This window comes from Anopheles marshallii, chromosome X (assembly GCF_943734725.1).
Source record: "Anopheles marshallii chromosome X, idAnoMarsDA_429_01, whole genome shotgun sequence".
Lineage (NCBI taxonomy): Eukaryota > Metazoa > Arthropoda > Insecta > Diptera > Culicidae > Anopheles > Anopheles marshallii.
Genome location: NC_071325.1, coordinates 4,936,860 through 4,947,502, shown reverse-complemented (window position 1 = coordinate 4,947,502; position 10,643 = coordinate 4,936,860). Strand labels below are relative to the sequence as shown.

Sequence of the window (10,643 nt, the reverse complement as noted above, 5' to 3'; positions counted from 1 at the left end):
CAGGTGAACACAGAATAAATTTCGTTGCCATTTTTACGTTTTTTTTTTGTTATTGCGTGGGCTGATACTAATACCAGCACGAGGGTAAGGTTTTTGTTTCGCTTTTGTGGAAGGGAACGCATAGGGCTAATAGTTGCCTAATAAACTAACTTAGTTCTGTCAATACAGCTTTGGCATTGCAATGAGGGGAAGGAAAACAGGGCAAGTATGGCCCCTAGTGCGAGCCGTTTGTGCATCCTGGACAGTTGTGTAACGAGGTTCGAAAATACTGTTGAGACTCCCAGTTCGTGGTGGCGTAATGCGGAAGTGGTGTTGATCCAGTCTCAAAAACGATCTAACTTTGCAAACACGGACCAATTGATTCTAAAAGCTTTTGTGCCTTCATAAATTGTTATGCTATGGGCGACCTTCCACCGATGCCGTTCCTCGAAACTCCGCTTCTGTTGAGTTTACGAATACGAAAACTTTCCTTTCACGCGTCATGATTGTTCTTGGAGGAGTGTTTTTCGCAACAAAAGTTGCAAGATCTACACGCTACCCGAAGGATACATGATGCTTGACCAACTCACAACAGCGTATACGCCGTCCGTCTTCTTGTTTGGCTCTATAACCGTTTTCACGGTTGGGACTGTTGGCTAGCGTTTACTTGATAATTATACATAGCTGAATTCCGTACTGCGTTTTGGGTGGCACGATCTAGACGAGATCATTGAAGCCAGTACCCTACCGACTATATCCTGCGATTGGCCCAATCGAAACAAGTCAGATCGCAACAATAACACAAATCGCGCGTAGATAGGCGTTAAAACAGCATTGCATTCACAGGGCAATTAGCTTGGTGCGACAGCTGGCCTTTTCCCATTTTTCCTCCAGCTGTTTGATCTCGGCAAAAGCGGCGCTGGTGCTTCTTACCGGAGCGACCGGGCTCTGCAAAACAAAATATAAGGATCGTTTTAAAGACTACCCTTCACTATTACGGTTCGCAGTTTGCCTACCTTTACAGCTATTTTCCTCGGATCCAGGTTGGCGCCGAGTGTCTGCAAACCTTTGCCAATGTTTGACAGCGGACTGGTAAGCTTCTTGAGCTGCCTCAGCGCATTATCGCCACCGCTGCTCGGGGCCTGTAGATTAAGGCTCATGTTGCGACCCTGCCGGGCAGCATTTGGTTCACCATCGTCCACGAAGATTTCCGGTGTCGGGCTGCTGACACGTATCGGTGACGCACATTCGAGCATACCGACCGGCATGTTGATGTGATCCGTCACCGACGATATAGACATCGTGGACAGATCGGACGACATCTTCGCGATGCTATCCTTCTCCTCCAGCACATTATTTGCTGAAACGACGTCGGCAGGTTCGTTGCCACCACCGCCCATCACGATACCGACCGAGGGTAGAAAAACGTTCTCGTTGTACAGTGGGTTCTGTTCGACCAGATCCTCCGGTTCGTAGATGCTGGTGCATTCCGCTTCTTCCGACTCGGAGCTGGAACGTTCCATTTTGCTACCCGTGTGCGCAGACCCCGGTCGCAATCCCCCAGCAGTGCCTGCCCCACTCGGTCCGCTGCCACCACCGAACGAGCTGACCGAACCGCTCGACCCTTCCCGACGGCCACCCTTGCCGCCGGTCTGTTCAACCGCTTGGTCATCCTTTTTGCCCTTCGTTTTTCCACCACCGGCCGACGATCCACGCCCAATTTTGCTCGCATTCAACGATTGGCCAATCTTCGAAAACTGACCCGCCATATTGCTGAACGCCTTCGAGCCCATCTGTACCAGCTGCGATTCGGACAAGTTGCGCGGTATGCCGGCCGGTACCGAGAGCAGCGTACGGCTCTTTCGGCGCTGCAAACTTCCACCACACTGGAACAGCACATCCGTTCGGCCACAGTTTTGGAGCGCGATGCGAAACAAATCAACGATCGCGGTTAGCGATTCAGTGATTTCTTCCGTCTTGCGTATCACCACCGCTACGTTGTTGAAGAAGCGAATGTTCGGCGAACGGAACATGTGGAAGTAACCGTCCACACCGTCCACCGCGTAGTTTAACCGAATGCACAGATGGGCCGGTGCCGGGCCTTGGAACATTTTGCTGTGCTGAAACAGACCGAGCTCGAGCAGCGTGATGCTTTCCAGCGGTACGTTCTCGAACCGCACGATCTTGTCCAGGTGCGAATCGTACTCCGCGACGATGTAACAGTCGTCGGTCAGGATAAGGATGGTGTCCACCTCGGTTTCACTCGGATCACCAGTGCTGGAAACGTTGTAAAAAGTAAAAGAGAGGGAAACGGAAACACAAGTTAGTTAGGTGCGTTTGCGAGAAATTGTACGCTAGTTCGGATTAAATTAGTTAACCTTAAAAAATAAAAAACATACAGAAAATACAAAATAGTATCAATGTTTAAAGGTGTTACAGGCAACAACTACTACATATTGCTTTTATTTACGTTTCTGTCCGCATATAAATGTTTTCCAAAACATTGTTCTAACTACTAACTACTAATTATTCTAGCTAATTGCATACATGCAGGCTGTTAAAAGAGAATCAACAAACAATACTGCTCGACCGCTTGAGATGAATATATAATGGGCATATAAATAATTCTCTCGTATAGATAAACATTGTTGCGTGTTTGGTGACAAGGCAAGCAAAGCTTCTAGTTCTATGGTGATATATTCTTTTTGTTTCCTGATATTGCACGAGGTCAAATGACGTCAAGGCATATGCGCCGTAGCTGATAAGCAATGAATACTAATGATGTGACAAAAAGACTTTATGCGTTACAACTTAACGCTTGCCGTTTATCGTACCGTAGCGTGAGTGAATCTTCGTCTTTACACACAAAAAAGTGAGGTAAAATGAGACGAAGAGAGAATTTCAAGCATCCTAGCAATAATACTTAGCTGGAATCGGAAGGCCTCTATACTTAGTGATAAACGCATCCTTACCTTGGATCGGCATCGATCAGGCCCCAGGCACCGACCGGAAGCTGAGCCGTACCGAGCAACAGCCGCCGGCAGTCCTCGACCAGTAGACGGGCATGTTCGGCACCTTCCAGGGCGTCCGTTTCATCGGTAGCGGCTGTTTGGCTGCCACCGAGCGCAGACACCGATTCAGGCGACACGTTGTTACCGAGCATCATATCGATCGTCGCCTGACGGTACGTGTCCTTAAACCGGGCTAGATAATAGCTGGAGTGAGTGAGAGAGAGAGAGAGAGAAAAAGGAAAGAGAGATAGAGAGAAGAAAACACAGGAATGAGCGGTTTATTGATATAATTACTATATACGATGCAGCTGCAACCTGCCAACCTAATCGTCCAGATTATTTTCCAAAAAAGTGTGAATAGAGTACGGATGGAGAAGTAGAAATTAAATGATATCCTTTCTATATCAACGAAATTTAGTTAACAACGCCACCACTTTTTGTTGAAGAATCTCCCACGAGATAAATTCTTCGTGTTGCCGTAAGATACAAAGCCAAGCAGAAATTGAAGAATATTGTTCTCTCAACAGGAAATTAGTTTACAACGCCACCTCTTCTTGTTGAAGAGCTAACATAATTTTCAAATTTATAACTTCCACCCTTATGATACCTTCAAATCTTGCAAGTGGAAGCTATTCCTTTGCATTCGCTCACAACGAAAGATACTTCCTCCTGCAGCTGTTATTTAGTTCCTTCTTCCTCTTTATCGGTACAACTCAGAGGTCTAGGCCTGCCATTTCTGGCTTTCTTTGACTTTATTAGCCCGTAGCCGGATAGTCATGCCCGGATGGGATGATGGACCGGTCCTGTGGTGTGAAGACTGGTGCCGCTACCAATACATCACCGCCCATTGTTTAGCTACTTTTAGTAAAAAAGTGGATAAAAAAGGAACTTTTAAAAGCGCACCTGGCACTGAAGACGACCTGCTCTAGCAGCAAATGTTCGGTCGACATCTGCCCATAGTTGTAGTACGTCAACGGTGCCGGACCGAAAGGTTTCAGCGCCGTAGTGGCAATGCCGACGACCGCATCGCAAACGTCATCCTCCGGGATGCAGCCGCACTCGCTCAACTGGCCCTGCAGCAAATCAATGCAACTCTGCCGGAACGTGTCGGCGAAATGTTGAATGTAGTAGCTGCCGTGGGGGGGGGAGGGCCGAATGGGATACCACAGGTGAGGAAAACCAAATGTTTGGATAATCCAAAGAGAAAGCGAAAGGGAGAGAAATAGAGAGAGAAGAAAATGGCAAACAACCAAAACAACCAAAAACACACGTTTTAGTATTCTGGCACACACTACTCCATTGAGGGGGAATGTTATAGTGCGTTCATGCACACAAAGGAAAAACACACACGCACTGAACCACCCCCCCAAAAAGAGATAAATAATTCAACGTTACGGAGGCAAAGTCTAAACGGGATTTTTTCAAACTTCCACATCCATTTCCCGTCAAACAAACTACAGCATCTTCTGCGCATGGTAAACGAAACGTTACTTACCGATTGGCCGAGTTCATGCCATCCTTCATGATGCCGGAAATCTTTCGCTCGCCCGTACGCGTATAGTCGCCCTGCGATGAGGCAAAAGAATTATTAATTATTTGCCGTCGGAAGCTTCAAGCTTATAACCCCCTAACCTTGAGCGCATTCGTTCCTGCGTACTGTCGGCTGATGACATCACCGTTGTTCGCCCACAGCACCATGAACGGTGCCTTCAGGGCGTCCGGTAGCTGCGAATATGGCATCGCCAGTCCGAGCTTGACCAGCTGCGATTCCAGCACCGCCTTGCCGATGGCCGTCTGCACCACGTTCGTACGGTCGAGACAGTCCATGCAGTTGACCCGGAACACACCCTTCTGGTTGCAGATCGGTCCGTTGTTATCGCGCCAGTGGAATCCCATCGCGCCCGCTTCCGGTGCGAGCGATTCAATCAGTGAGGATACATTTTCGAAACGCATTCCTCGACTATTGGTTTTCACAGGAAGAGACAAGAAGGTGGACAATCATTTACCATGTGAAACGGGATGAAAAACCCCTAGTAGTTGTTAACCTTACCAATACTCGTGAAAGTCGAACGTCACGTAGATCAACCGTTCCGAGTTGTACTTTAGCACATGGTTCGCATAAGCATCGCCTATTATCTTCTCCTTGCCACTTTGCTCCACCAAATTTATGATGCAGATCGACTGGTAGATCCCGAGCTCACCATCGAAATGCTTCTCGAACGCTTGTTGCGTCTCCTGCTCATCTCTGTCGAGACGTGGCGGTGGTCTATACTTATAACCCGGTTGGCTCCAGTACACCGGTACCGAACCGCGCACCTGCGTAAACGATATCTGATGCTGTCGGAGCGACAGCACCTGCTCCGTCTCAACGTAATTCGCACAGTTGCCATGTTCGTCTACGCCACGGCGCTTATAGCGCGTACCGGCCCGGTTGCGCGATCGGCGCGATACAAGCGCCAACGTAAAGCATTCGTTCCCAATAACACACTGTTCGACCTGCACGAACCCCTGTATGATCGGCAGCACCCAGTCCGCGCCGGGTGCATCCATCTCGCCACCCGCCGTCACCTTGAGCAACTCCGCCAGCATCGGTTTGTTCCAGTAGAACCGATCGTCTGGCGGTGTGCCCCGGCGTTGCAGATTATTCGTAATATCACAGTTGGGACTATAGTAGAAGCTGTCCGTATCGTCGAATATCTTGTGCAGTTCATCGATGACGCGCTTCTCGATGCGTACCGGATCCTTCACAACAAGGCTCACGGTCGACTTTACCTGGCTGGTCGCGATTGCGGCCGCCTTTTCTGTCGTGTTGCGGATCGTACTGCCAGCACTCTTCACCGCACCCCAGGTCTTGTTCACCAGGGCGGAACTTTCAAACAGACGGCTTTTCGGTGAGGGATGCCCTTCTAGCAGTACCGTACCACCCGTACCTCCTTGTACTGCAGGTGCTATCTTCACCGTCTGGTTGGAGTTGTGCTTGCTGCAACCGAGCAACAGCGTATCGGCCCCGTCCGGACCGAGCACGGCAATGCTCTTAATCTTGTATACAAGATGCGGAGCATACAGAACGCCCACCGGTACCACCTCCTTGATGACGATCAGATGCGGTTCCAGCACACCCTGCAGTGCAATCGTACCGACGATGCCATGCGTCACACCGATACACTCGATATCGTCCACGGATGATAAATCCCATCCTGAATCAAACGAATGTAGGACAAAGCTGTTAAAAGTGAGATCCATCGTTGCCTAAAAACCCACTTCTTACATACCGCACTTTAACTGAAATTCAGACGAATATCGATTCCACCAGAGGCTACGTTCCTTTCGCAGGAATATGTAGTGTGTTTCGGTTTGGAACACTTCCATCGCCATCGTACACAACACGGAACCAAACCAGCAAAGAAAGGAAAACGGTGACTACTAGGCGGTGCAGAAATAGCCTGTGTGTGATACGACACGCTTAGGAGAGATGATTCATCTAGAGCAGGAAGTGGTTGGGCCTCGCTTATCCGCCTCGAAACAATATTGATTGCAGCGGTTTCGTGACGCACACTCACACACTGGGATAGTGAATCTGCAACAATAAAAAATATGTAAAACAACAACAAAACGCTTGAAAAAAGAAAAAAACAACACAAAACAAAACAGACCTTGTATTGATTTCTCTCTACTGTGCGCGTAAAAAACTTCCGGCCAGGAAAAATATATTAGAAATGAACACTTTATTAAAATACTTACAGTGTGAAAGCACCCAGTCAAATAAACGCGTTTCACGGCTCAACCATTACCATCTGCGACTGAATACAACATTTAGAATGGGGTGAAAATTGGGTGAATTTTTCATGAAGTATTGAACTGTTTTGTTTTTGCCAGTGTTGGGCGTGTTGGAGTGTATGTATGTGTGTGTTTGATGCAGGCGATGGGCTAGTTGCGGAAACATAAACCTTCTTCCGTTTGTTTTTCACTGGGGCGCTAAAGCAAGCAAGGGTTTATTATATAGCATAAATATGCTGCGTTCCGTTCACATTCACTTTTTCAGGGTTGGGTTCGATGCATGTATTTTGCATCGCCGTGTGAAGTGTCAAACTAGACAGCACAATTTGTCATTTATTTCTGTGCTTGAACACACCGTTTTTTAAGAACTGAATTCAGAGTTCAATTCGTAGCAGTTTATCCACAGACGCATTAATATTTAACATTGTTTTTTCCAACGTCCATTGTTTTTTTTTTTGAGAAAACGCAATATGCATTAGCACAAAAGTTGGTGTTTAAAGAATCCTTAAAGAAACATTGTTCACATGAATTTTTCCTACACGGCCTATGAATATCAAACACTATTCGAAGAAAAATAGATGATACACTGCATTGCGTTGGCCTAGGTGTATTTTTGCGCCATCTGTATTTTATTTTTATTCCATTTATTCAACTAAATGCTCAATCTAAACGTATAATTGTAGGAAAATATAAGCTTGAAAACAATCGGTCACTTGTGTTTTTCTTCCTTCGTTGTAAAATGACAGCTAGAACTGAACGAAGTAACTGTCATCACGAGCCATCGGAAGCAAAACGAAAAAAGAAGAGTGAAAAAGCATTCTGCGAATTTGCTGTGCAAAGCCTTTTCCCTGCTAGTTTCGGTGAATCTTGTGCATCCATTAAAAAAAGTGCTGCAAATTAAACGCTGCTCTGTGAACGGCTACAATATGTTGTACCTCGAAGACTATCTGGAGAGTAAGTATGGATATTTGCACAGATGGTTTTCCCTTGCCGAAAAGCGGATATAGATACACCGCATCTTACGGACGCGCGTATCTACAATTGATGGCATCCATTTTCCGAGATTGGTTCTATTGTTTATGATCTTTCTTTGTTCTTTCGGTGCAGTGATCGAGCATTTGCCGCAGGAATTGCGCGACAGATTCACTGAGATGCGTGAGATGGATCTAAGCGTCCAAAGTAAGAATGAATTACGAGAAATGTTGGCTACCAAATTCACAGACGCACACCGTCTTGATTGATTTGCATTCTTTTTTTTCACCGTATTGCAGACAATACGGACGCGCTGGATAAACGTGTGCGCATGCTGTTTCAGCAATGTCGCCGCAGTGAAATTTCATCTCCGATGGCGGACGTCGAGTTTGACTCGATTCGCACCAACTACTACAGAGTGCTGGACGATTCGGATGAGAAAATACAGCTGGCGGGCCAGATGTACGATCTGGTTGAACGCTATCTGCGACGTCTCGATACCGAGCTGGCCAAGTTCAAGTCTGAGCTGGAAGCGGACCATAACGGCATTACCGAGATATTGGAGAAGCGTTCATTAGAGCTGGACAGCCTGACGAGCAATGGCGGTACGAACCAGAAGGAAAATCGATTCTACGACACGCAAAATTCGCACGGTTCGAGCCATGGCAGTCGCTCGGACAGCCGGCACAAGTTGAAGACCGAAAAGCGCCGCTACAGTGTGGCAACGGGCGTGCCGATGTCATCGATGGAGAAACGGACGTTGGCCGGATCGTCGAAGCCGCTCAACAATAGCAACATGCGTCCCAACACACCCGCTGTCCTCGCTCCGGGAGGAGCTGTGGCGGGCAGTGTCGTTGGCGGTGTGGCGGGTGTCACGGGTATTGGGACGGTGCCGAGTGGCATCAACACTGTCGCCTGTGCCCAATCGGTGCCGGTGATGAATGCATCACCCAGCACGGCTACGGTGGCCGCCACCTACAATCTGCAGACGTGCGGTGCTGGCAATGCGATCGTGGCTGCCGCCAGCCAAGCGATCGCGCAGACGCAGCAGATGCAGCAGGGACGACGTACGGCGAGCTTGAAAGCATCATATGAAGCAATCGGTGGTGTGGGATCGCACGAGCTGCTGCTCAACAGCGAGCTAGCCGGTGCGACACACAACGCCTTGCAAGCGGTCGAACGGGAGTCGACTGCATTTTCGAACCAACGCCGTCAGCGTAAGAAAACCGTTGGTACGTCACTGGGTTGTAGTAATATGCGTACAAATTCTACGATGTTGGTAAATGCATCATCAATTGCTTCTATTTTGTCCTCACCCTCGCCGAATGTTCAACCACTTTCTAGCTCGCCTGCGTTATCGTTATCGTCTGTGCAAGTAAATTCCACTCCAATACAGCAGCATCAAAGCCAGCAGCAGCAGCAACAGCAGCAGCAGCAGCAACAACCACAGCAGCAACCTTTTATGCAACAACATTCGCTAAATCATCAAATTCCAGTCCAATCGCAGCAGTTACTAATTCATGCTAATACACCCGTTACATTACAACATCAGCTGCAACCAGTAATGCAGCAAATTTCCCTTTCGCAAAACCAAACTCAAACAGGTGTAAAGCAGCAGCTACTACCCGGTCAACAGCAGCAGCAGCATCAAATCATTAATCAACCGCACAAACCGGTGCAACTCGTGTCAGCCCAGCATCGGATGCCGCGGCAGTTGCAACCGCAACAGTTGCAGCAATCCATCCAGGCTCAGCATCTTCAGCAGCAGCAGCAGTTGCAGCGACCGCAACTACTCCAACAGCAGTCGCAGCAGCTGCACACGGTCCCGCACCAGCAGCTACTGCAGGCCCAGTCACAGCAGAAACAACAGCAGCTGCAGCAGCATAAGCCAGTGCAGCACGCGTCTTTCCAACATCAAGGCCAAACGCAACAACAGCCACATCTAGTGCAGCAGCAGGTAGTTCAGCACATACAGCAGCTACCGGTGCAACAGCAACATCCACTTTTGGATCATCAGCACAAAGATATGCAGTTGCAGCAAACGATGCAACAGCAGCTGTCGCAACAGCAGCAATTGTCGCAGCAGCAGCAGTCCCAGCAGTTGTTGCAACAGCAGCCCCAACAAGTGCTGCAACAGCAGCAGCGGCAGCTTATTTTGCATCAACAGCCTCAGCTGCAGGTTACCCAGCAGCAGCTGTTACAGCAACAGCAGCAACAGTTACAGTTGCAAAATAAGCAGCAGCAGCAGCAGCTGTTGCAACAACATGCTGGACAGCAGGCTGTGCAAGTCCTTCCGCAATCGATACATCCGCAGCAGCTACAGCAGCAACAGCCATTCTTGACCACGGTCACGCAACCGACGACTAGTGCCACGGTGGTGAATGTGTCCTCGTTCATGAACCCTCTTATTTCGCCCAATCCCAGCCCCAGCACTAGTACCGCTAGCAACAACAACAGCACTAATAATACCGAGCCGGCTGTTAATCTCGACCAGACAGCAGAAGGTGAATGGTTCGATCCGAACGAACCACGGTACTGTCTCTGCAACCAAGTGTCGTACGGTGACATGGTAGCATGCGATAATGAAGATGTAAGTCTACCGGTGCTGTTGCCTTCAGACGTACATAATCTCTCCATTCTGTTTGTAATAACGATTGTACGCTCTTGGTCCTTTTGTTTGCTGTATGCATTAACGTTGTTCAAAATAGTGTCGCGATGCTCGGTTTTAGTGTGCAGGAATTTGCTAGTGTCGATCTTTTTTAAGATATACCTTTCTACCTATTCCAGTGTCCGTTCGAATGGTTCCACTACCCGTGCGTTAATATTAGCTCATCCCCGAAGGGCAAATGGTACTGTCCGCAGTGCAGCAGCTCCATGAAGCGACGTGCATCACGGAAAAATTAA

General features: G+C 48.3%; 2 protein-coding genes across 2 annotated transcripts; one reads left to right on the top strand and one right to left on the bottom strand.

Annotated features, from left to right (window-relative positions):
• Positions 1 to 819: 819 nt before the first annotated feature.
• LOC128714680 (phosphatidylinositide phosphatase SAC2) lies at positions 820 to 6,365 on the bottom strand. The gene is made up of 8 exons (XM_053809594.1): positions 6,263 to 6,365; positions 5,041 to 6,187; positions 4,623 to 4,950; positions 4,486 to 4,556; positions 3,894 to 4,121; positions 2,952 to 3,194; positions 996 to 2,256; positions 820 to 927 (listed from the first exon to the last, which is right to left on the bottom strand). The coding sequence occupies exons 1-8, from the start codon at positions 6,363 to 6,365 to the stop codon at positions 820 to 822; spliced, it is 3,489 nt and encodes a 1,162-aa protein (XP_053665569.1).
• Positions 6,366 to 7,693: 1,328 nt separating this feature from the next.
• LOC128707235 (putative uncharacterized protein DDB_G0271606) lies at positions 7,694 to 10,643 on the top strand. The gene is made up of 4 exons (XM_053802189.1): positions 7,694 to 7,721; positions 7,875 to 7,946; positions 8,039 to 10,329; positions 10,527 to 10,643. Exons 1-4 carry the CDS (start codon positions 7,694 to 7,696, stop codon positions 10,641 to 10,643), a joined length of 2,508 nt encoding a protein of 835 aa, XP_053658164.1.

Coding starts and splice junctions, on each gene's coding strand:
- LOC128714680 (XM_053809594.1), bottom strand. CDS start 6,365: ATGGCGATGGAAGTGTTCCAAACCGAAACACACTACATATTCCTGCGA. Junction 4,557..4,622: donor CAGGAACGAATGCGCTCAAG/GTTAGGGGGTTA, acceptor GCCTCATCGCAG/GGCGACTATACGCGTACGGG. Junction 3,195..3,893: donor CAGGTCGTCTTCAGTGCCAG/GTGCGCTTTTAA, acceptor CACTCACTCCAG/CTATTATCTAGCCCGGTTTA.
- LOC128707235 (XM_053802189.1), top strand. CDS start 7,694: ATGTTGTACCTCGAAGACTATCTGGAGA. Junction 7,722..7,874: donor CCTCGAAGACTATCTGGAGA/GTAAGTATGGAT, acceptor CTTTCGGTGCAG/TGATCGAGCATTTGCCGCAG. Junction 7,947..8,038: donor GATGGATCTAAGCGTCCAAA/GTAAGAATGAAT, acceptor ACCGTATTGCAG/ACAATACGGACGCGCTGGAT.